At 38.1% G+C, this 27142-nt stretch overlaps 1 protein-coding gene across 6 annotated transcripts in view; it reads left to right on the forward strand.

Annotated features, from left to right (window-relative positions):
• Nucleotides 1-27142, forward strand: part of Ryr2 (ryanodine receptor 2) — a 681083-nt gene that overhangs the window by 501956 nt on the left and 151985 nt on the right. For all 6 annotated transcript variants that reach the window (XM_023700826.1, XM_023700825.1, XM_023700827.1 and 3 more), the window contains exons 45-56: nt 321-456; nt 962-1148; nt 2812-2917; nt 5763-5883; nt 9502-9671; nt 11401-11621; nt 13377-13467; nt 15184-15324; nt 16702-16865; nt 18966-19044; nt 19851-19940; nt 20936-21073. In XM_023700826.1, coding sequence (XP_023556594.1) covers nt 321-456; nt 962-1148; nt 2812-2917; nt 5763-5883; nt 9502-9671; nt 11401-11621; nt 13377-13467; nt 15184-15324; nt 16702-16865; nt 18966-19044; nt 19851-19940; nt 20936-21073 — 1644 coding nt within the window. The remainder of the gene's footprint in view (nt 1-320; nt 457-961; nt 1149-2811; nt 2918-5762; nt 5884-9501; nt 9672-11400; nt 11622-13376; nt 13468-15183; nt 15325-16701; nt 16866-18965; nt 19045-19850; nt 19941-20935; nt 21074-27142) is intronic.

Genomic DNA, 27142 nt, shown 5'->3' on the forward strand with positions numbered 1-27142 from the left:
AGATTCTAAAAAACCGGGGCTGGTGAGATGGCTCAGTGGTCTAAAGCACCTACTTAGAACAAGCTTAGCAACACAGGGAGGGCGGTTCAATCCCCCAACACCACGTGCCAGCCAGCCCCGCCCCCTGGTGGGCTGAGCTGACCACACACACACACACAAACACACACACGCACACACACATAAATGAATAAATAAAAAATTAAAAAAAAAAGATTCTAAAAAACCATTCATTGAGCTGACTGTGGTCCACTAGGTGCCATACCTATTGGAAGTGCAGTGCCTGGTGCAGAGCATGTCACTGCTGGTTCTCTTTATTGTAGGTAGTTCGTTATTTGGCTGGCTGTGGACTGCAGAGCTGTCAGATGCTGGTGTCCAAGGGTTATCCAGACATTGGGTGGAATCCAGTTGAAGGAGAGCGATACCTTGACTTTCTCAGATTTGCTGTCTTTTGTAACGGTAGGGTTTGACTGCTTGAGGTCTTTTTGATCATCATTAAAATTGCATGAAAATAGCGATGCATTCTTTAGCATATTCATAAAATACATGAATATTGGTAAGGAAATTGAATATTTTATAAGTACTAGGGTTGTTAACTAGTAATAATTACTATAAATATTTATATCATTAATTCTTTTATTACTTAAATTAAGATTTTTATATGATTAAATTCTCATTATTTTTGTAAGTGGACTCTAATAATTAGAATTATGACAACTTTCTCCATAACCCGTTAATGAGAATGAATAATTCATGTCTCTATTATGCTTTGACAAAACTAAGTGAAGAAACGTACTCTGCTTTGTGTGGATAAATTTATAATTTAAGTGAAATTTTTACCTTGCTAATATGTTCTTGGATTTTCTTTATTGGTTTAAATAAAATCTGCTGAGTATTTGTATATTTATTTTCTCAGAATTTCCATACAAGCAAAACTTGCCTTGATTCCCATTTTTGTCTTTAGGGGAGAGCGTAGAAGAAAATGCAAATGTTGTGGTGAGATTGCTCATCCGGAGGCCTGAGTGCTTTGGTCCTGCTTTGAGAGGGGAAGGTGGGAATGGTCTCTTGGCAGCGATGGAAGAAGCCATAAAAATAGCTGAGGATCCATCCCGTGATGGCCCTTCACCCACTAGTGGATCCAGTAAAACACTGTAGGTCTAATGTGCATATCCTCATGAGTAAATTATCTTATTTGACTACAGATTATAAAATATGTCAGATATTCTGTTAATGGCAATATAGTTTCTGATACTAAAGATTTCTCCCTTGAAAGAGAATGTTTTATACATGGCACAGCAGACAGACTTTGCAACTGGAGTAGATTGAATGAATATCAAGGAAGCTGGGAATATGTGGATTTCGTAGAGAAAAATTAAGATTGTAGGTGGGGAAGCATCTTGTGGATGTTCACAGGGGAGTAGGCAAAGCGGGTGGTTACACATGATGAGATATGAACCTTTGAGACTGGATGAGGGTCCAGTGGGAAGGTAGTTCAAATGAATTCCTAGGATTTTATCCGAGAGAGAGGCGGAACATTAGTAAGAGAGGAGAGGATTTGATCCAATTGGTACAGTGATAAAGTTCAGGAAAGAAGATGTCCTTCTGAGGAGCACAAGTCTCAGTTGAGATACTGGAAACAGACAAGAGTAGTGGCCATTATCTTCCAGTTTTCCATAGCAGACATTGCTAATACTTAATCCCAAATTGAACATACTCAATCCAGCCATGGTTTTTATCTTTTTTTCCTTAACATTTTTGCATAGAGGTGACTGGTCTTATAAGTGGTGTTGTAATCACTTTGATAACATCAACATTACTGATAAACATAAAAGAAAGAACTTATTGAAGACAAACTATCAGGCAAAGAAAGGATAGCATGCACAGAGCTCTTGGAACCTTTCTTCTTCCTCATATAGACTGGATAAATGTTCTATCAACACCATAGCCATATTTCCAGATTAGGAGTCTTCTGAACAGAAAAGATCATACACACACACACACACACACACACACACACACACACACACAGTTAAATGTTTCCTCTCAGAACAGAAAACATACCCAGAGGCCTCACTAACAGGTACACACATGAGAGCCCTGGGTAGGCTGTCAGCCCAGGTCCTCCTAGAATGGTACAGACATTGAATCCAGCTGAAGCAGACCGTGAGTGACCAACATGGAAGGACATGATCCTTCAGATTGTCTCTCATTAGCAAGAGAGACTGGAAGACAGATGTTTGATTATATCTGGGAAGTGGGTGAGGGTCGGGTCATTGATATAGAAGCAAGCAAGTGAACAGAATAATATTTCTAAATATTACTCTGCACTGTGTATTCCATGACATCTGTGCCACCCATTCACTACATGTGGGCTGTTTATACTAGTCTTAATCTTACAAATTTGTCTCTTCGTCAGTTACTCCCTGTGATTCTTATGCTACCATTATAAATGAGATGCATCCATAGAATTAGTAATTCCTTTTCCTCTTTGTGGCGGAACCAGGGATTGAACTCAGGTCCTTGTGCTTGCCAGGGAAGCACTTATTCTACTGGGTCATCTCCCTGGCCCCACCTTTTTGTCTTTGAAGGGGCTTTAATTCTAAAATTCCCACAGATGTGTAAGGGATCTTTGACTCAGATCTTTACCTTCTTCTTTTCCTTTAAGAATGTCAACCTGTAAATTTAGATACATGTGAAAAGTATCAGAAGAAGAATAACACATCACCTTAGAGGTCCCTTTTCCCCCAGAGATGCATGATAAGTATGAACTGTTACTTTGTTTGCTTTCTGTTTCTCTTGAAAAATCTACAAAAGTGATACTGAGGAGGAGGAAGATGATACCATCCACATGGGGAATGCAATCATGACCTTCTATGCAGCCTTGATTGACCTCCTGGGACGCTGTGCTCCTGAGATGCATGTGAGTCCGTGGGGGCCCAAGACCTCTCTTCTGGATTTATCTGTCTGTTTTAGGACACCCATGGTTGGCAAGGATCACAGCAGCATTCAGGACCATTAATCATGCTCCATTAAAAGCAAGAGCTGCAGCCTAATTGCTGAACAAGTGTTTGTTGAGTTGGAAATTGGCTATAAAAATTAGTAATGCGATTTCAATGCAAAGCACTAGAGGACTACTAAGTTATTTATGTATCTCTAAAACTTATGGCTTCTCTACATTTTAAGAAGAAAACAATTTTTCCTGCATGATTTCCCTTTTGGAAGAAGACAGCTGCTCCCACGAAGTTGCTTTCTTTTATGCTGTTTTTAACTCATTGTCCTTGCACTGGATGAGTAGAAAGTGGGTGGGGGCCAGACAGAGGGAAAGACCAGAGAGATTAGTGTTTTCTAAAATTGACCAAGTTGAAACCTTCATGGAATAATACTTTTACTCTAGTACATTCTGGTGTTTTCTAGTTTATCTTATTGTAATCAATTCTAGTTTATTGTATTGCTTCTACTTAAAAAATGCTAGCCAGTGCCCATAAACTATCTTCATAAACTATAGACTGGAACAACTCTAGAGTTTGAAATCTGTTGAACTGTCCTGGGTGGAAGGGTGAGGAGCTGCAAGTCCCTTTGTTTGTTTGTGGTAGAGAAGATTAAATCAAGGCCTTTGTAATGAGCTATATCCCAATTCATCTTCTTTATTTTTTATTTTGAGACAGGATCTCTGTAAGTTCTCAGAGCAGTGCTTGAAATTTTGAACTTCCTGTCTCAGCCTCCCAGAGTGCTGTTGTTATAGGCATGTGTCACTGTACCCAGCTTACACATCGCTTTTAAACTGAGGTAGACATGAAGCCAGAAGGCCTTGCTTGCTTTCCACCCTTGTCTGTGTTTGGTTTGCTTTTGTTGGAGACATCTTTCTTCTAGAGTCCTAGTTCAAACTTATTGGATGCACCTTTCCATTATGGGAAGAATCATAAGATTAAGAAATGTTAGAAAACCTGGAGCCTGGTTTTTGTAAAAACTTCATTGGCTCTACTGAGACTTTCCAGTTTAGTAAATTAGGAAGAGATTAGGAAAAATGTATGTGTTAGAAGTGATTGCAGACAAAAATCCTTGATGCTGATGATAGTTCTTTTTCTCATGTTGGTGTAAAGATCAGAGGAACTTAAAAATTATATTGCAAAGTAGAAGCTTCTTCTTTTGTTGCAATATCTTTTATTTTAAGGAGGGGGAAGTACTAGCAAGTGAACCAACAAAAGATTCACCTGGGCATTTCTGAAATTGATTCATCTTTCCAACTATTAGCTATGACCTTCTGTGTGTTAGAAACAGTATGTGAGTTTCATGCCCTGTGGGGAAGGAAACAGACAACTTGTCCAGTTTGTAGTCTGGCCAAGGCTTTCTGAGATTCTTGACTATATCCTGGTCCACTGTCATTGTATTAGCCAGATCTCCTGTCACTGACACACAATACAACTGAAGATGAGAGATTTAATTTGGCTCATTGTTTTAGTTAGTGCTAGGACAAATACCCAACACTCAAAATTAAGGAAGGAAAAGCTCCCAGTTTGTGGACGTTTCAGTCCATACTTCGCTGGCACCAAGACAAATGGTAGCACTTCACAATGAAGAGCAGAAGAGGAGCAACAGCTATGGTGACCAACAAGCTTCTTTCTTCCTTCTAAGCTGACTGTGAAGATCAGCGCTCCACCGCAAAGACTGTAGCTCTCCCAAAGTGGTGCAGCTACCGAAGATCAAGTTTCTCTGAAGTGGCACAGCTGCAAGTGGAGTGACAAGACCAGGACTTCTCCAAGGAAGCAGGGCGGGCAGCAAAGAAGCCTTCCTCAATTTCTTTATGTACTTATTGTGCTGAGTCACGCTGGAGCCGGCCCATCACACTCTAGGGTGGAATTAATTGCACCCCAGGGCAGGCCCTCCCTTTGCCATGGCCCAGAACCATGCAGAGTGATCCAGCCAAACTGTTGACACTATGTATTAACTACTACACTCATAATTTCAGAGGACTCAGTTCTTTGTCACCTGTCTCCAAGGCAAGAATATCATGCTAGAAAAACACGGTAAAGCGAAGATGGTAGGTGCATGGCAGTCAGGAAACAGAACAGGAAAAGAATGCCAGAGAGGAATGGGTTAGGCCCCAGATGTATACCACAGGATCTTGCCTGCTTAACCCACCTGGACACATCCAGATATACCTATAAGTATGGTTCAATGATTTGGTATGCATTTCTTAGTCTGGTCATGATTGACCTATCAAGATTAACGAACACAGTGGAAGTCATTAAGGAACTGCTAAGATTCACATTTACTTCCAACATTATAAATCTACCTTGGTGAAAAATAGGGTTGAATAAAGATGGTTATGCAGTTAATTTCACATCAGAAGGCAAGAAAAATGACAAATCAGTCATAAATATTAGTACATATCTGTTCTAATATTTGTATCTGCAGCTACAAAGAATGATTATACTTTTGTGTTATTATGAGTAGTGAGCATTTATAGAAATCAGATTTTCAGGATGTTTTTGTATTCCAAAAATGATTAAAAACTGTGGTTCTGGTGGGTGAACCCAAATGGTAGTATATATGATTTGGTGCATGCTGAAGTCATAAGTACTACAGACAAGGAGAAATATACCTCTAAGCATGAAATAGTTTGTGAGAGAGGTCTAACTTTGTAAGTAGTCTGAACAGAAATTTATTTTACACTTGAATTCTCCAATTCCAGATTTCCTAGGCAGAATTAAAGCGCTGATTTCACAAATGCATTCTAATATTCCGTTGTCTTTCACCTTGTTTAGTTGATTCATGCTGGTAAGGGGGAAGCCATCAGAATCAGGTCTATTTTGAGATCCCTAATTCCATTGGGAGATTTGGTGGGAGTCATTAGCATCGCTTTCCAGATGCCAACAATAGCCAAAGGTAAGGCCACCTTCCGTTCTGTCATAGTTGATAGGACATAGGAAGGCGTGATGCTCTAAATAGTGCTGTCAGTACTCAGCAACCCCTCCCCGAGCAGTGGCCATGCTGCCAAAGTTTCCTACAGAAAAAAAAATGTAATTATAAAATCTATTATTTCATGTGGCATTTTTCATTCTCATTTTATTTTATTTTATTTTATTTTATTTTATTTTATTTTATTTTATTTTATTTTATTGTATTTTAGGGAAGAGTGTACAGAGTGTTCAGGGTCTCACAACTAGTTCGGACTCATAGTGATCTGCCTGTGTATGGTCTCTCAAGAGCTGGGATTATTACAGGAGCATGCCACCGCACCCAGTCTCAATTGCCATCTGAATGTGCCCCGGGGGTGGGGCTGACACCTTAGACCTGGGATTGAATCCTGGCCCCCTGTGCCTGCTTGCAGGCACTTTAATCTGCTGAGCTAATTGGCTGACCTGATTCTCATTATTTCAAAACAACTATATTTTGATGACATTTTTATTCGTTTTCGCATGATATCTCAGAGGAGAGACTAGGAAATAGGCACCTCCACTGTCTCTTCTCCTGCTCTCGGTCCATGTTGGCCCCTGTTGTCTTCTGTCCCTTAATTCACACCCTTTGATGGGCTTTAGTATCATGTTTTTATAATGTTTTTCAAGATAATGTCCACAGATTTTGACTTCAAGATTTAAAGATTACTTGTGTGTTGAAAGAAGAGTTCTTCTCAAGATACAGGAGAAAAATTTTTCAATATTTCAGAAATTATTGGAGACAGCCTGAAGATTTGTTAGATCCAAAATTGCACTTTGTTTTTATTTGTTCATATTTCAGTGTTCAATTTGCCACTACTTCACTATTTAGTTATACATAAATCATTTTTACCTAAACTTCTAATTTTAGAAAAAAAATACACAGCTAGGTAGGAAACACATGGTATGATCTTTGTCTTTGATGAGTTAGCACGAAGTGAACATCTCAAGCCTAGAGCAGGGACATCCTTGTGGCCAGCTGGTGGCTGACCCTGTTTGCCAACATGTGGTAATATGAGAGCAAAACTTCCTGTATGCTTTCGTTGCCAAGCAGGCTTCCCATGGCAGCATACTAATCATTACAATTTCAGTGAAAGCCAGAACTTAAAAATTGTCCCTTCACTTCAAGTACTCCACTTGTAGCAGTTTACATCTTTGTACTTCCCAGTCATCCTCACCAGCCCTGAACAATTTATTTCACTTTTGTAAAAGATCCTTTTTCATCCCTGTGTTGTGAGCCTCCACTGACACTGGCAGGCACACATAGAAGTATTACCAGTGACGTGTAGGTTAGGAACCGGAGAAGCGCTCGCTCATGCATTAACAGTAGCCATGAGGAGTTACCAACAGAGCATACCCAGGGTCCCTTCCAGAATGGGCCCTCCAGCCTCTTTGTCCCCTTTGTTCCCTTCACATGTCCACCAGCAGCAGCCTCCATGAGTTTTCACATGATATCTCGATTTGCTTTCTTTCCTATTCTACATATTTGTGCTGTAGTCATATCATTTTATGATGTTTTTATTCATAGAGTACATTGTTTACATCAAGAGTATAAAAAGTTTTCTGTTTTTGTAAACTGTAAAAAACAATGAATTGATTTTTAAAAGGCATTGATCCTTGGTAAATTGTTAGGTTTTTCTTCTACTGCTTTCTGCTGTGGGAAATGCAGACAGAAACCTGTATGTTTTTATTTTGCTCTGTCAATGCATTCACCTGCAAAATTTAAAATGCCAAATACCTTTACTTGTTCCAGTGATGAGTGAGTTCACTCTGTAAATGTCATCAGGGAGCAGTAGTTTGAATTATTATATGTTCTATATTTGGTGTACAAAGTTCACGTCCAAAGATTTTTTGTCGTTGTTGTTTTTATTTCTTAGTGTTAGCTAAGGCCATCCAGCCATTTGAATCAGGTCATTGTAGACCTGGAGTATGCCCCAATATTGTAACAGAAGTGGGAAGATTTAGTAGCAAGCCCATAAGTGGCAGCTTGTCCAGGGCCATTTGTTTGGTCAGCCCATCTGTGGCTATAATTTCAGGTGGATGGAGAACAAAGATGCTGCATGTACCCCAGGTGAAGGCTGTGTGCCTGCCTCTATGGGTCCAGCTTGGACACTCCCAGAGGTCTGCGAGTTGGTGTGTCTCAGCTTCTTTTCTCCCGTGTGCTTGAGGGGACAGTGACAAATAGCAGATGCATCAAATGACAGTTTTGATGCAGTTGTGTTCAGAATAAATGTCTACTGGAATATGTGTTTGAGTAACGAAACTTATGCTGGGATCGTTGAGTGGTTGGTTTTCTTTTCCTTTTAGATAGCTATATGTTAAAACAATAAAACTGTCTAAATTTGCATTCCCTATAATGTGATTTTAGGAGACTCAAGCTAGAATTTTATACAGATTTCTATTTGAAAATTATAGCATAAACTAAGGTTTACATCTGATTTGATTGGATTTTTAAATTCAACTTTCATTGGTTTAAATCTAACTCTGCCAATTACTAGGTTTATGACCTTGGACAAAGTTATTTAACTTCCCTAACAGTCACTAGGGAAGTTAGCAGCAACCCAACGTGACTTCATAGTTAGATTATGGAAATCTTGTGTGACTCTCTCCATAACACTCTTAGTATGGTGCCTGACAAGAGCATAAGCTTCAATAGCTTTTCATTTTGCAAAGCAAGGAAAGTATTGATTGTAATAGGGTTTATTATAATAAGAAATGGAAAGTATTGGGTATAGATCTTTCTACTTTAAAACGTTATTGGGTATAAATGAAAATAGAGAGGTTGTCATGTATTTTTTCAGGATGAGTATGATCATGTATCAACTTTTCCTGTTTGCCTTCTTCTACATTGTGTCCATATTAAAAATTCCATATTTTTGTAGACTCTTCCAGTGTATCGTCAGTACCAATTTTGATGTAATTATATGGTCAAATCAGTTTTTCAGTTTTTTAAATTGGCACATGAGTTTATAATTTCTCGTGTCTGTAGCTTCCAACCTATGGAGTCATTATAAAGAAATGGCTGATCTGTAGGTATCAAGGATTAAGTATTGTCAGAAAAAATGTTATAACTCTCAAGTGTGTAAAGTCTTATTAAATGCTAATATCAAGAAACCATTTTATAATCATTTTATAATTATTCGAAGCTATCATGGTAGAAATATGCCAAGATTATTGCACAAGTACCTGACCTTTATTGGTGCTTAAAGGAGGCTCCTTGACAAAAAATGAAATGTCCAAGTTATGTTGTAACCTTTTGTAGTATTTTCTTCTTCTTTGACAAGGTAGATATGGTGTTTTATTTCCTTCTCATTATCTAATACATAACATGCTGTATCTTTACCAAGGATACAGTTCACAAGTAGATGCCCAAATGACATTTGAATGACCTTGGATTTAAATTGCATAGTTTTATTCTCTCAGCCAGTATAGAATGTGTTTGAGGGCAGAACAGGATGCCATTTTATGGAGAACTTTATTTAAAGTGAACCAACTGGAAAGAAGCCATGTGTCATCCATCCACATGTGGCCCGGCATTGACGCCAACGTGTCACCTTCTCTCTTTTAGATGGGAATGTGGTGGAACCTGACATGTCTGCGGGGTTTTGCCCAGATCACAAGGCAGCCATGGTTTTGTTCCTTGACAGGGTCTATGGAATTGAGGTGCAAGATTTCCTCCTCCATCTTCTCGAGGTTGGCTTTCTGCCAGATCTCCGAGCTGCTGCTTCTCTTGACACGGTATGACACGGCCCCGAGATTTCCTCCACCTGGAGCTCTAGCCTGGGCCTTCTGACATTTATTCATTCATCTATTTCAACAGACATTTGTGGTGTACTGATCTTGTGCAAACATAAGAGTATATAAACACAAAATGTGTCCTTAAGGAGTTCATTAGTGTAACTGACTGCCTCATGAGTTGGATAGGAATTTTGATTAGTGCTAAGGGAGTCCCTAAGAGGTTCATAGAAGCCTGATTTGGGAGGCAGCAGTGATTCCTGTTAACCTTAAGTTATTCTCTAAATTGGCCTAAACAGTTATGCTTCTCAAGGGAAGCAGTTAAATTATTTAGGTACTTTAATGGATTCTGTTGAGACATGCCACATACAGTTACACTCCAATGTCTTCCTTTGGTAAAGTACAGATCGGCTAAGTTCTGTCATATGTATCCAGAGGCCCACATATTTGCTGGAGAGTAGAACAGGAAGCCATTTAATTGCTAACAAGATATTTTATTTAAAGTGAACCAGCTGGTAAGAAGCATATGGATCCACCATTATCAGGGTCAATGTGCTGCTAACGACAGCATGGCAGAACAAGCCAAAATTCCAAATGGTATTCAGTAATATTCGCTTTTTATCTGTTTATCAATTAAATGGGCCCTTTTACTATCAGAGGATATTACATTTTGAGTTGACAGTAGTTGTTTGATAAAAGCCAGGGCTGTGGAATCATAAAAATTAAAGAAAAATTTTATTTTTCTGTTTTAGTGTCCACACCAAATTTTGCATCTGAATAGGATAGATGATGATATAGCAATAAAATCAACTTTTAATTATTTATACTAATGGGCACCAGCAGGAATATAAATGCTATTCATAATAGAATTCAGAAAGAATTTATGAATGTAAGATCTGTTCTGAAAATATGCTCTTTTGTCTCTCATCCCCTGGTACAGGAAAATGTTCACATTTTTAAGATTGTTGCTGTCTTTTATGTGGCTCCATATGGATATTTTATGATAGAGCTTAGAGAAGACAGATGTCATTTCATTTATTTTGTCTACTTAAGAACAACAGGGGCTAGGGATTTAGGTCAGTGTTAGAAAGCTTTCTCAGCAAGCTGGAAGCTCTGGGTACAGTCCTCAGCACCAAAAACAAAAAGTAAAACTTCAACTACTTAAGAATGACAAGGGGTCTGGGGAAATGGCTCAGTGGAATAAGTGCTTCCCTGGCAAGTGCAAGGGCCTGAGTCCAATCCCCAGTTCCAAAAAAAAAAAAAAAAAAAAAAAAAAGGATGACAAGGGCTGGCCAGAAAGCTCAGTGGATTAAAGTGCCTATTTAGGCAGAGATGCAGGGGCCAGGCCTGCCTTGCCAGCCTGGCCCCCAGGGCGTGCTGAAACTGAGACTGGTTATAGTGGAGCATACCTATAATCCCAGCATTTTGGAGGCTGAAAAATAGGAAGGATCACTAGAAGTCCAATCTGTGTAGTGAGACCCTATAGACCCTGTACTAAACACATAAAATAAATAAATAAATAAAAATAAAGAGCAACAGACAATTGATGGCTTTTGATGGTAAAGATCACATGACCCCCACCCCCATTTAAAGATAAGCCTGAGGCGGACCTTTCTAGTTTTCATCCTGATGTGATTTTCCAGATGGTAAAGTGCTCTGTCAATGGTTGCTGCCTTTAAAAGTTGTCTCCTGCTCAGCACGAATAGCTTTGTACTGTCTCTTCCATTCACAGGCTGCTCTGAGTGCTACAGACATGGCTTTGGCCCTCAACCGGTACCTTTGCACAGCCGTCCTGCCTTTGCTAACGCGGTGTGCTCCTCTCTTTGCGGGCACGGAGCACCATGCCTCCCTCATTGACTCCTTACTTCACACTGTGTACAGACTTTCTAAGGGCTGCTCGCTTACCAAAGCTCAACGGGATTCCATAGAAGTTTGTTTACTTTCCATCTGTGGGTAAGTAACAGCCCTAACTAACTCTACCCAGCTTTGTTGTTCTTTAAGGAAGAAAATTTGCAATGTGAGTCTCAATGAGTTGTTAGGAATTTTGAAAGCAATCTCTATATCAAAATGTTAATTCATTTTGGGACATCTCCTATACTGAGACATTAATCTTCTTAGAATGCCCTTTACCCCTGGGATGTCTAGCTGTTGTCTATAGCTTTTGGGCAGTCATAGAATACTTACTGTTCTGGATGTTAGGGAAGGTGGTTGTGTCCGGCTTTCCTGACCATTATATTGTAAGATTAATAAATCCTCCCCTTTGACTCTATATTTTTTTTTACATTCTTCCTGCAGAGGAAAAAAGAAAAGAAAAAGGCCTCATTAAATGTAAATATCTATAGCATAATAATAATGATTGCTTCTCTATGGCAAAGATGGAGGCTGAATATCTCCCTCAGCCTGGAAAACCTCCTGGGATCACAAGGGTTGGAATGTCCTACTCTGAAAGCCAGAATTATATCTTCCCATGCTAATGCTTTGAGGGTGAAGAAGACCATCCCTAGGCAGAGCAATGGCTGCTTTCTAATTGGACAGGAACTCTGCAAGGGAGACCTGTAGCCTTGCCATCTTTGGTGAAGGGAGGTCTTGTCCATGGTGGAGTGTATGGGATGAATGGATGTGAATGGGGTGTAGGTAAAAACCGGAATAGTTCTGCAACCTCCATGACCTTAGAGTCCATAAAATGGAATCAAATCCCTATCTCCCAGAGTTTTTCTGTGTCTAGTGAAGGGAAGCACTTGGTGTGGCCAGACACAGAAATGTTTACTGCATCGGTTTTCTTTCCCTCCTCCTCTGTCAAGGTTGCTGTCTGAGACCATTTTTCCTCCCTCCTGATGCTACATAACTGTTCTTTCTTGCTTTCAATCATCCACTGGAGTGAAGAGAGAAGAAACAGTTACTAAAATTAGTGGAGGGAGATCTCCAGAAATGGTTGGGCTGCATTTGGGAGTGAAGGAGCGTAAGAGGGACTTCAGATCTAGGGATAGAGCTGAGAAATGTATCTTAATAGAAGATGAAATACAGTCATGCATTGCTTAATGACTGGGATATGTCCTCAGAAATGCATTGTTAGGGGGTTCTTTTGTCATGGTAAGATCCTAGAATGTACAAACCCCGGATGTCATTCCACATGGCCTTTCAGTGCAGCCAAGAGACTCCATAATCGTGAGATGATGAGGCTGCTGAGATGTAACATACCATGTTGTCTTACAGTAATATTTTCTTCAGGGGGGTTAGGTATGAATGTACTCTAAAGTACATATAAAAAGGGAGACTGTATCAAATTACATGAACCAATATTTAGCCTTTCATTGTCATGCATTATATACTACAGTAATTGCCTGTTATACTTTTATATGACTAGCATACAGTAAGGTTGTTTATACCAGCCTCAGCACAAACACATGAATAGTGTGCTGTGCTACAACATTATGCTCGCTATGGCTTTGGCAGATTATAGAATTGTTTTCAGATCCATTGTAACCTATGGGCGCACTGCCACACATGCAGTCCTTTGTTGATGGGAACATTTCTGTGTGGTCCATGATTGTAACTATTGGCTAATCTTTGGGCTAGCAACACCTGACAAATGCCATCAGGAGAGAGACACAGGTGCACATTACTGGCTTGTATAATCTAGCCTAAGGAGTTATCTACTTATTTTAGATGCATTTCTCTTGATTATTAAAACTAGTTTTGTTCCAACAGCCAACTGAGACCTTCCATGATGCAGCATCTACTCAGAAGGCTAGTATTTGATGTTCCATTACTGAATGAACATGCAAAGATGCCCCTTAAGGTAAATACAGGAAATGTCTACAGTCATTTGTTGTTTTCTCTGATGTTATTGCCTGTTATATGTTCGTCTCTTGGATACAGCATAGTTGATTTTTTAATTTTTTAATGCCCTGAATCAGGGATTGAACTCAGGTCCTTGCACTTGCCAGGCAAGTGCTTATTCTACTGAGCTATATCCCCGGCCCCATAGTTGATCTTTGATACTAGGACTTTTCTCTAAATTATTGGAATGGCCATACATACATTACAGAAATGTATACTTTAACCTGTAATTTAAAAAACAATAAAATATCGTGCAATTTCTACAATTGATGTCCATGGGAATTAATGCACAAAAACAGATCGCAAGGAAAAGATATGCTGATGTCCATTGGCTGAAAAGCCTGACTTTAGGCTTGGTGTAAAATATTATTAGCAACTTCAGAAAATAGTGAGCAGGCTTTAAAACATTTTCTAAGTTGGTAATCATGTGATAGGTTCCAAACATCACTTCATAGTATCCAAAGATAAACCCCTGCATATATACACTTAAATTTTGTTAAGTTGGTGTATAAAAATCACTGACATTTTCTTGTCCAGTTTTACTGTCCAATTCACAAACAAGCAAATTGCATCTTATTTTTACTGACGTCCTGATTTTTTCCTTTAATTTAATATCCAAATCTAGGCTCAGGAAAGTTAAGTTTGTACATTGGGTTGTATGATAAAAAAAAACCCATATTTTTCAAGTGACAACTCCATAATATAGCTGGCAGGTTCCCCGCCCCCATGGCCACCCAATAGGAGTGCTATATAAAAGACTTTTGGGATGTATGTGAATATTTTTTAAGCTGTTATATAAAGCACACTTTAATTTTTTGGTCCCAGACTCAAACTCAGGTCTTTGCACTTGCCAGCCAGGCACTTGTGCCACTGAGCTATAGTCACAGCCCTATAAAGCACACTTTGATATTTAGGAAAAATAACCTTTCTTAATCAGGCATAGTGGCATACATCTATAGTCCTAGCACTGAAAGAGGTTGAGTCAATAGGATTGCAAATTTTAATCCTACCTGGACAACTTAGTGAAATCCTGTGCTCAAAATTAAATAAATAAACAAAGCTGGAAACATAGGTAAGTTGTAGAATTCCCCTAGGTTTAATTCCCAGTACTGAAAACAGAAAAGAAAAAAAAAAGAACAAGTGAATGACATTTTTCTGTGATAATATAGTTTGATTTGTTATGTCTAGATAAATTCATGAATCAGGTAAATTATATCCTTGCTACACTACAGAAGTTTAGAAGCAGGTTGTAAAATGTGACAATTAAAGACAGACAAAGAGGGAGCAAAAATAGCCAGATATATAGTAGCTTTCTGTGCCTCTGGATCATCCTGATGTAAATATCATTTTATACATGAATTTCCAGGAGATAACAATTCATGCAAGTGAATGCTAATAATTATCACAGAATACAGATCTATCCAAAAGCTCATAAAGATTGCTATTTAGATAGCTAGTTATAAAATTGCACATTAATCTTTGTAGTGTGATCAGTGTTAAATTTTAGAGACCTAGCATACAAAGTAATTGTATTTTTCAGAAGAACTCAAATGAGATTGAGCAATTTTCTCTCAGTTGACCTTATTATAGGACATAACATTAGAATTCTATAGAAAAGAGCAACACATATGCAGTGTGTCTTAGCTCAGTGCTTTTGTAATTGCTTTCCACAAAGCTGCTGACGAATCATTATGAAAGATGTTGGAAATACTACTGCCTGCCTGGAGGGTGGGGAAACTTTGGTGCTGCCTCTGAAGAAGAACTTCATTTATCAAGAAAACTGTTCTGGGGCATTTTTGATGCCCTGTCTCAAAAGGTAATTTAGTTTTGTGGCTTTATTTGCATTCATAAAATGATTAAAATTTGGAGGTTCTTGTTAAGTTAGTACTCATAATTGATCCAGAAAATTAGTGCCTCTACTAACGAAGACTTAAGCAGCTTTATTTTTTTCTCATTTCTCAATAAAATATTCAGAATGCACTTCATAAAGAATTTCTATAATCTTTATGATAGCAAATTCTTTCTGATAATAACACTTTCTGAATTTAAAATAGCTAAGCCTTTTCAGGAAATAAGACACATTATTAAATTTCCATGCATTTAGATTTGTTTTGGACTTAAACTCTCTGTTGCTACCTCTGTAGCCTTAGGCAGCCTGAAGAAATTATATAAAATGTCAGAATATGAACTATAAAGTCTAAAAAAATTGGAATATTGCAGGGACCTACTGCCATCTTCTGTTGTGTTGCTGTAGAAATTTCAGTATCTCCACTTAATGTTCGTCTGTACACCATTACCTTATAATTGCCACATTTATAATATAAAAAGCTTGTTCATTTATTGTCACATGACCAAAAGATAGTGATTTCAAAGAAAATAAGAACACACTTGGAAGGCTCACACATCAATTTAAGATGAAATCTGAACTCACTGTAAGATGATTGGAGCAGTATAATTGCAAGTTTGATATACAACATGGGAAAGTTTGTTCATAATTACATTCAGTAGCTGCATTCTGATGCTTTTTCTTGCTGAATTTCTTTTAGCTAACTGAGAATCCTTTTAAAATACTATGTAAGTATTTTTAGAGACCTGTACAGCATTAATTTATAAATTAAAAATTTAAAGTAAGATCATTATTTTTAATATTGTTTTAAAAACAATTGCTTATTTAATTAATTATACATTAATATTCAAATATCTTTTCCCAGAAATTTCTAATGTATATACTTCCTATAGAATTTTTTGGAATTTCATTTTTTAATACCTTTGTAATACAGTATAGATGAGTTAAAATTTTTCACTCTCTGGAGAATTAACCTTTCTATATTCTTTCATGTATTGTCATACTGTGGTGGAACAATACACTATTATTGTAAGGAATGTAGTCCTCCATGACCACAACTATGTTCATGTAGTAAAGCTATTTCATAAGTACTTCATTTGAAACATGGGAAAATACAATCTTGAGAAGTGAAGATTTTCTTTCTTCACTTCAGCCAAATTACAGTGAACCTGCTTCTCCTTTATTTGCTAGGATTTCAAAATGTGTGTTCTATTTGCATGGGTAAGAGTCGTGAAGGGGTTAAGTGAGCCTAGAGTAATTCAGATCAACTCAACCCTGGTGATCTTGTGGACAACTTTTGCTATCTAGTCACATAGTAATTTTTCTTGGTCCACCTTTTCTCCCCAGAAATATGAACAAGAACTTTTCAAACTGGCACTTCCCTGTCTGAGTGCAGTGGCGGGAGCTTTGCCCCCAGACTACATGGAGTCAAATTATGTCAGTATGATGGAAAAACAGTCATCCATGGATTCTGAAGGGAACTTTAACCCACAACCTGTTGATACCTCCAAGTATGGACTCTTTCTATTGCAGCAGATTTTTATTGTAAATGATGTGTGAAGTCTGAAATTGAATAAGGTACTGAAGTGAACTTTCTCTAATACATGCCCCTTTTGAATTGGTATCCTTTTAATAGGAGTCCCTTTAATTTATCAAATGATGGAAATAATAATGGTTATACTCATATCAGAAATAGATAAGCTATACCTTCTAGGATACTATTAATGAAGATTCTCTGTATATAATCATGTATTATAGGCAACACCTATAATAATGAGAATCAATAAGGTGTATTAGCTATATTTTTCATTGAAAATTTACCCCAAATGTTTATCAACAACCGAACATCTTTTTATGTAACATCCATTGCTTAGGATGACCCCAGCATATACTGCAAAAGCTTTTTCTGTGAGGGAGGGGAAGGCCCTCACCCACTGCCACATGTCAGACAGGACCAGGCTTAGTGGCTGATGATTGGCATTGTAAAACCTGTTGTGAGATTGAAGGGGCCATCTATTGACAAGTTTTGTGAAAAATTCAGTGAGTTATTAGAGTGTAGTTTGACAACCTTAACCAGAAATAAAACATCAGTTAACAAGTGAAACTTCTTATATATATATGCTTCTTTGTATACATTGTTCTACAAATAGGATTTTTGAGTACTTCAAGTGTTGAAATTCTCAGTGCTTTATTATTGCTGCTGTGAGGCCATCATTCCCTATGTGTAAGGAAAGCTGTCACCTCATGCCACGCTATCCCATTGATTCCATGGTGATTCAGCAAGATCAGTTCTAGCAAGCTAGACACATGGTAGTTTTTATGCACTGCTTCTGAATTTGCTTGCCAGGTCAACTTTGAGGCTTCTAGGCAGCCTCCATGACCAGATCAAAACTTTATCCCTAGTGGTATGCCATTGGTCTGATATGCCTTCAATTTGCATGTTTGGTATTGACAACAGTCCTGTAAGAAAAGATTCTACCCCCACGGTATTTGGCTTATGTGATTGATCCTTTGTTATCTCTTCCAAAGTAAGTAATCAAACATCACAGTTTCACATTCCTACATGGGTAAGTGTGTGGTTTGCTAACATACAGTATGATCTAGGAATTTAAAAATACATGAGAATAATATCATGGTTATAGTGTTTGTTGATTAAACCCAATTAAGTTTTAAGTGTTGGGCATGTATAGTAGTCTACCCAAGCTTGCCTCTGGGGGGACTTCTCAATAGATAAAGATGATACCAGTGATTCCTACATGATTGCACTTTTATGTATTGTTTCTTAAGTCAGTTTGGGCTAAAACCTGATAATTTTACTGGAGCACCTCTCAGAAACCCATTTAATTGTACTGTTTCATCAAAAATTCTATTCTCAAAGTTAATTGCTTTATTTTAAAGTTATGTTGATTAATGAATGGAATTACATATATATATTCAATTTTTCCTTCACTGATATGTTTGACATTGTGAGCCCTTATATTTATCATCAGACTTAGTCATCAGATGCAGTGCTTGAAGTTTGTTTAGGAGACAAAACAGTTAGACATGAGAAGAATCAAGAATTAGTGTTATTAATCATTAGTCAATTACTTTTTACTGTCACGATCACTTCTAATATAATCTGTTGGCTACTAATATGCTAGTTGTATGAAATTAATTTAAAATATAGTGTGTCTGATTTCAGAAATACTTTATGTGTTTACAGTTGTATAAGAGACAAATCAAAAGTGGAGAAAAGCTCCAAAGGAAAAGTATGGTAGAAAAGTGTGTCTTTAATCTTGTTGCATCTAGCCATAGCTTTACTTAGGGTTGGTTTTTCTCTTTTGTGCAATGTTATTCTCATTTTTGAATATATTTTAATATCATAGATATTTTATTTTTTACATTTAATTTGTCATAAAATAATAAAGGACATCAATTTAAAGTAAGCAGAGATAATATTATCTCCTTGACTTATATTGTTCTGAAAATATGAAAAGTAATAATTTGTTAAAACTTCTTGAATAGTCTTGGATTAATGGAATCTAAGCATTCATAAGTTGTAAATTTTTAATGTGATTTCCTATAAGTTCTGTGAAAACCAAGCTCTCTTTTCTCTATTTTTCTTGTAGTATTACAATTCCTGAGAAGTTGGAATACTTCATTAACAAATATGCAGAGCATTCTCATGACAAATGGTCAATGGACAAGGTAAAATTCAGAGCACTGCCTCCCAGTTCAGTGCCACTGTTACTAATAACTGTTCTCTGCCTTGATATATCTGAACATAATAGATTTCCTCCTTTAAAGAGAGAACTTTATGTGCATTGGACATTTAATTACAATTTGCTAATATAACACTTAGCTTGTTCTGCAATTAGCATAAGTACAATGGACCCAAGACTGAATTCTAAGATTTTAAAAAATCATTTATTAAGTTATGAATGTAGTTTCTAAATACACATTGTTCACAGGGGTAAAAGGTATCAACAGAGGTTTTGATGGTGAAGGAGGGTGGTGATGTGTGCAGACTGGAAAAATAGCATGGGGCAGATCTGTTGGGAGGTAATAGGTCATAGCAATGGGCAGAGCAGGCAGCACTGTTCTGGGAAGACCCTGAGGTGCATTCTCCAGTTAGTTCTGCTGCTCACAAGGAACATGGTGTAGCCTTGTCAGAGGCGAGGCACCAGGTTACGTCAGCATAGATAGCATCAGATTGTGCAGCCCAATAGCTTCCTCCTGAGGCAAAGGCTTATGGGCACAGTCACAGCGCTGGTTCTACTTAAGGAAAACAGGGTGAGTCTGATGTCCAACTTTGAAAATCGTGTTCTAGATGATTATTAAAAGTAGTATTGATTAGATGGCCATCTTTATATTGACTTAGATAGAACTTAAGCCTCATTCCTTATCTTGGTCCATTTTGTTTTTCTCTATCAAATACACACTTAAACCACATTCATACCTATACTCCATAAGAAATATATATGCAACAATTTTTGATGTTTGTAAATTTTTAGTTGGCAAATGGATGGATTTATGGAGAGATATATTCAGATTCTTCCAAGATTCAACCATTAATGAAGCCATATAAGTTATTATCTGAAAAGGTAAGGAATTTTTCTATAAATTTGTAAAAGTTCTAATCTGGGTTGGGAATTTGTTCTAATGTTTTCTTATTATAATATCTTTATGTTATATTATGATTTTCACCTTTATTCAAAAATTTCATGTTTTACCTTACATTTAATTTTGCTCTTCATTCCCCCTGTACATTTGTATTTCACTGTTTATTGTCTTCTTTCAATATTTTCCTTTCTTTTTTGCCGTATATTCATCTCTTCTATTTTTAGGAACTTTAGAAAATATTATTTTATGCTTAAGGGTTTTTTTGTTGAGGGATGATGAAGTGGTATTGAATATGCTTGTTATGGGTAAGTTTTATGTATTTTACTTTGAGGGAAAATGCGTATCCAGCACAGTACTTAGGGTAGACGAAGAAGTACTTCTCTATTCAGATGGTAGAAAACCTCTGCGTATGGACCACACAATCTTCACTTTTTCTTAATTGTATTTCTCCTTTCCGGTTTCTTTGTAAGGTATCAGGAACTGGGAAGCCAAATTAAATAGATCTTCATGTGATATCAGGTGCATAGACCCCTTTTAAACATCAGAGATCTCAGCTCACGCTTTCTCTTTAGAACTTTCATTGTGTTTTTATTCTTTTTTTTCTTATGTACTTAGGAAGGGTGTACCAGGTCTACACAGTCTATAGGGTCTCACTATGTAGATCAGACTCATAGTGATTTTTCTATTTGCACCTTCCCAAAATACTGGGATTACAGGCGCATGCCACCATGCCCAGCCTCACTTGCTAGCTCAGTTGCCCTGGGAGAGGGCTGGATCAAACCCCTGCCGCTGCACTCTGCCTAAGCAGGTGCTTTGTTCTGCTGAGCTATCAGGCTGTCCCTTGTGTTTATTCTTAAATAAGTGATTCTAATCTAATTTCTTTAAAATGTAGACTATTCCAGAATAAAACATTGAAGATTTAAAATTTTCTTTTTGTTCATAGTGTCCTTGTTATTTTCTTCTTTTTTCTTTCTAGGAAAAAGAAATTTATCGCTGGCCAATTAAAGAATCATTAAAAACTATGCTGGCCTGGGGTTGGAGAATTGAAAGAACCAGAGAAGGAGACAGCATGGCTCTTTATAACAGGACTCGTCGTATTTCTCAGACAAGTCAGGCAAGAATCACAGTGATAAATCAATTTTTTTAAATTGGTACATGCTTGTATTCATGTAATATATAATTATCTTAGGGTGTGGTTACATAGTATTACTTATTTTTTTATTTAATCCCCTCCTACCTTCTCCCTCATCCTCCAGTTCCCCTAGAGGCCTTTTCATAGTTGTTGATATCGTTTGTCTTAGCTCATATTATGATATCTGGCATTTACATTGATTGAGATTAGTAGTTGTCTGTATGTGGCACATTTTAATTCTTTATATTTCTCCTTCTTCTCCTCTTCATTGCTCATCTTTGTTTCCTTGGGCCTCTTCCCTTCCTTATGTGATTTTAAAAATGGTTGTGGCATGTACCAGTAATGCTGGTACATGAGCTACATTGCTGGCTCTAAATTATGACACAAGTGTATGCCTAGAAAGTGCAAGGTCCTGAGTTTGATTCCTGGAAAAAAAAAAAAGAAAAAAGAAAAAAAAACTGGACATAATTTAGAAAGCAGAGGAAATGTCTATATTGATTTGTCTTTAGTTAGTGGTTTTTTTTGTTTATTTGTTTAGCTTTTTGAGGTAGGATCTCACCATGTAGTCTGACCAGAATTGAACTCACTATGTAACCCAGGCTGGTCTTTATCTCATGAGAGTCCTGCCTCAGCCTCCTGAGTGCTGGGATTATAGGTGTGCACCACCGTGCCTGGCTTACTTTTAGTTTTACAAGCACTTAACATGTGCTTAAATTCTTGAATTTTTGTATCCATCCATCTCGTGGCCAATGAAGAGAATAGCACCTACCTGTATGTCCTGTGGCTTTATCACCACGGCTACCATGTGTTCACTCAGTGAGGTTGGGTTGCCTGTAGAACTTCCCTCTCATTTCCCCTCAGACCTGAGGGCCTACTTCATGTGGAAGAGTAGGGTTATCAGACAGTGAGTCCAAGATCTAGAACCTGAGCACTCTTCATGCAAGTGGGCATGAGCACCATGCAGATGCTGAGGAAAAAGACTCCGCCAGGCATGCAGAGCAAGGATTCAGGGTATGTGTCCCAGGAGGGCCATGTCAAGGAAGGAGGACAACACCAGAAGATCCCAGCCTTTGGGCTTCACACTCAAGGTGCCAAAGCTAAGATTCACAGTGGGAGCCAAGTGTCAGCCACTACAGTGCAGTCACAAGGCTATCTGAGCTGATCATGTCTGGCTGATTTTTTTCTCTTAGGAGCTAAAGCTATCCTTAACCCTTGGCTGCTTCCTCAGACCACCATACACTTGGCTTACAAAAAATATTGCAGGTAGCTGAGTTAGATAGAAATATTATAGGCAGTCAGACAGGGCCAGGCCCTCAAAGGAGACAACACAGAAGATGAGATGCTTTGCAACTGTGGGATGGACTGATGCTCCTGCTGTGAACCAACCAGAAAGACCTAAAGGCCAAACAAATGCTAAAAGAGTAGCACCTGGGATTAATATTCTAAATAGATATCGATCACTTGGAAAAGACCCAAGTGAGTCACTAGCCCAACCCCCAACGGGAAGAAACCCTGTCCCCTATTCATGCCCACTTACTCCGTGACTCCGGTCCCCATTTGGTCCTGGGCATGATCAATTTTACCTGAGCAATGATGCTTGTAATCCAATTGGTTGACCATAGTTTTGTCCCACCTTTTAATCCACCTAAGCAAGTGAGTTTCCCCTTTCTCTACCTTAGCCCCACATGGTTTTATAGTATAAAAGTCCCTGGAATAGACAGCTTCCTGGGGAACTACCCTCTTGGGGCCCCACTCCTGTCCCTCTCTTGGACAGAAGCTTTCGTTCTTTCAATAAATATATTCTGTTCATAAAAAATTGTAGAAAATGATGATAGAATATTTAATTTTCCCAAACTTCTTTTTCCTCATTACTAAAACAGTAAGAAGTAATAGCACTTTAGAGAGATGTTCTGGTCATTAAGTGAGATCCTATATGAGCTTTATTTATGATAACCACTCACTTAATTGCTGCTGTTTTTATGACTGCATATAATTTTGATGTTACAGTTACTGGCTTGAAGATAGTTGTAGTCCAGATACATCAAATTAAGAGCCTGCCTTCTGCTTTCTGCGCATAAGAGGAAGAAAAATTTATGAAAAAGAACCTGTTGTTTAACTATTTGCATCCTTTAAGCTGGTCATAGGACTTAATCTAAAGATAAAGGATGTAGCTTTCAGTTCTGAAAGGACCGTTGTCCAAGAGGAAATTAAATACTAAGAACTCTGTTTTGAAAACTAAGTTTTAGTAAACAAAGTTTCAAAATAAGACTGGTATCAGTTCTATTTTCAAATTTATTTGACAAAATTTATAGTCTCCTACTGACTATAAATTTGTCACTTTTAAGGTGCTTGCTTGCCATAATTAATATATGTGAGATTGAGAATCATACTGTAATACAAAGGTTTGTGATTAGTGGCATGTGTCAACCTCTGAACCACTAACATGAGTAAAAATCAGTCAAAGTGCACAGATTTTTACATGAGAGTGGCAAGGATTATCATTAAAGAAATACAATGAATCTTCTGGAGAACAATTTGGATAATAATGGGGAGTTAATCAGCACATGTTGAGACTGAAGCACAAAGACAGAGTTTTTGAAACTGGACATAAAAAAATGGAGAAGGGGAGACTCTAGCAAAACAGTTGTAAAGTGCTTAAGAGACTGGGGGACAACAAGGACACAATGATGAATTTGATTTGAGATGCTGTGATAGGCAAAATCATGGTTCCCAAAGACACAGCCCAAGTCACCCTATTTGGGAACTGTGGTTATGGTCATGAAGATTATAGTCTTGAGAGTATAGTAATCCCACCAGTCATTTGCAAACTTTTTTTAAAAATGTATTTAGTACTGGGTCTGTAGGGTCTCACTACACAAATGGGACATGTAGTGATCCTCCTGCTTTCAGCCTCCCAAGCTCTGGGATTACAGGCGCGTACCACCATGCCCAGTCTCAGTTGCCATTTTAGTGTGCCCTGGGAGTGGGGCCAGCACAGCACACTGGGGATCGAACCCTGGTCCCTGCACTGCCTAAGCAGTTGCTTTAGTCTGCTGAGCTATCTGTCTGACCCTGCAAACATTCTTTGAGTAATTTTTGTGTGTCAAGCACTACTAAAGACCCTTATGTCCATTGTCTAATTTCATACCTGACTTCAAGGTAGATTGTGCTTTAGTGTTAGCTCCATTTAACAAGTGGGCAAACAGAACCTTAAAAAGGTGAAGTGGGCTGACCTGGACGACATAGCTTGTAGCTGGAGGGACACAGGCAGGCCTCACCACACCACACGACCTAATCAGCTGACTCTGTAGTGGGACAGGCAGTGGGAATGCCTGACAGATGGAGGTAACTAGTGAGGTAATTTTGCAAGTGAAAGACAGTGAGTGTAGGCAGCTAATGCTTATTTAATCTTTCCTTTAAAAAAAAATGATTTTCATGAAAGAGGTGTAAATTAAGTAAGACCCAGCTTGTCTTCTGATTTGTGTGTATAAAAGGAAGGAAAATAGGTAATGAAAAGTTAAAAAGAATCTGTTGTCGAACTAGTTGATTTGATTTTTTTTTGTGTGTGTGGGGGGAAACCAGGGATTGAACTCAGGCCCTTGTGCTTGCTGGGGAAGCACTTATTCCACTGAGCCATTTCCCTGCCCCTGATTTGATTATTAGAGAGAGGATTTGAGTACTAGAAATGTCTAAGGCTTGAAGCAGTCGTCCTTGAAGGGGATATGAACTGGAATTATTAAAAATAATGCTATAAGAAGGGTCCAGATGGAGTGGAATTTGTAATTTTTTTAAGACTTTCTGTAGGGACCAGGAAGATCAATAATGTGGAAATGCTTAGAAAAATGATAAAAATACTAGACATTCTAAAATTTAGGAGTCATCTAAAATTCACATTCATTAACAAGTTCCCTTAAAATCATACAAGGCCCTATAGTAGACTCACAGTCAGTTCAGTAATACAGGTTTACACTAAACCCAAAGCTTGCTTGGATCATAGGAAACTAAGCCTGATCTTAGTCCCCCAGTTTTATATATATCACCATTAGATTCCCGAGCTGTGGTGAAGACTGAAAACTTGGAGTTCAGTCGAAACCTAGCCTCAGTTAGTTGGGTATTAATCCTGAGCATACACTAATGTTAGCTGTCTTTTCTTTGTGTTATAATATATAATCTCTCTCTCTCTCTCTCTCTCTCTCTCTCTCTCTCTCTCTCTCTCTCTCTCTCTCTCTCTTTCTCTTCTCTCTCTCTCTCTCTCTCTCTAACACAATAAAGGTTTTTATTGAACTCAAGTGCAGGGACTCCAAAATCTGAGAAAGACAAGGCAGGCTGGGGTTTGCACTGAGGTGCAGATCCTGTCCTAGGGCTCCACTTCCCACTCTACCTATCCCTTTCCCCCCTGTCCTGACTCAGCGAGGGTCTCAGAACCTCCAATCTAAGCTAACCTCTCTAACTGGCCCTCCCCCTCCCACCCCCTCCCCATCTAGCACTTTGCCAAGCCAGGCACCCACCAAGGAGCATGCTGCTGCGGGCCAGCTCCCTGCTGACCTCTCTGGGTCTCTCCCAGAGCCTCTGCTGCTTGTTTGCCCACCCTCCAACCCCTCTTCATAGCCTGTTTCCCAAGTCTCCAGGGCATGTAACTTCCTGCACTCCGGCTCTTCTTCTAGAATGCTCAACTCCTCCATTCCCCATCAGTTCCTCACTATTCTTGCTAAAGGTGTCTTGAGCTCTCTGTCTCCTTCTCTGGCCACCACCTCCCCACCCCTTCTAGGCTGGTCAGTAGTGGCTGGCAGCATGGGTCCGCTGGTGGTGGATGAAGTTTAAGAAAAAAATCTCTCTCTCTCTCTCTCTCTCTCTCTCTCTCTCTCTCTCTCTATATATATATATATATATATATATATAGTTTCTCTTTGTTCTTTGTTTATCTAGTTGTAGTAGAATGTACATAGTTTTGAAATATATCAATATAGAATTTTAGAATTATAAACAGATACCACAACTGATTTGTATGCTATTCAGTGAAACGAGGTAAGTGCTCAAGATGATAGTGAAATTTTTTTTAAGTTGATGAGATACATTTCATTTTTTAAAAACCAAAATATAGAAAATAAGGAAGTTGTCCTCAGGAAAAGCACTGAATGCCATAAGGTAGACCGTTCCAAGGAGCAGCATGCTCTATTTTATTCTAACATTTGACTCATGAGGGTATTTGTCAGTATTGACCTCTTTGCTTCATTACTGCCTAGAGGAGGAAAAGAGTATTTCATTGCAGCAAAGTAGGATTTGTAAAACGTTCAATGTCAATTTAAATGACAATGGGATGCCCTTCTCTGAACAAAAATGGGGGATACAAAAGAAGGGCCATTTTGTATCTGTATATTCAAAATAGTTAGGGTAGATATACAGCTACTCTTTCTTAATTCAATGAGAAGAAAGATTTATTCTGATAGTGTTTGTGGACATGATATCATGTCAGCATCTTGTACTGTGAATAACCACTACTAAGACAATAATATGTGATATATTAATTATTGAAACTGTCGTACTCATCAGTTTTGAAACTGTCTCATTGGTATTTGTTTCTCAATAAAATTATTTAAAAAAAGTTCAATGTTAATGACCATTTTTTGATGATTTAGCAATTTATTGATTGATTGATTGATTGATTTCACTGAGAAACAAATAGCAATAAGACATCCCCAAAGCTGATCAGTAGGACAGTTTCAACAATCAACACATTGCATATTGTTGTCCTCACAGTGACCATTCATAGTACAAGATGCAGACGTGATATTCTGTCCAAACACTACTAGTACAAATCTTTTTATTGAATCAAGAGCAAGTAGCTTATATCTATCCTATTTTGTATATACAGATACAAAATGGCCCTTGATTTGTATCTCCTTTTTTTTTTTTTTTTTTTTTTTTTTTTTTTTGCAGAGCTTGGAATTGAACTGGAGGTCTCCTTTATGCTAGGCAAGTGCTCTATCATGAAGCTACACCGTCAACTCGTCGTGGGCATTTGTAGATTCCTTGATTGCTTTTGTACGTAGC

Source organism: Octodon degus, unplaced genomic scaffold (assembly GCF_000260255.1).
Source record: "Octodon degus isolate 3935 unplaced genomic scaffold, OctDeg1.0 scaffold00127, whole genome shotgun sequence".
NCBI classification, from domain to species: Eukaryota; Metazoa; Chordata; class Mammalia; order Rodentia; family Octodontidae; genus Octodon; species Octodon degus.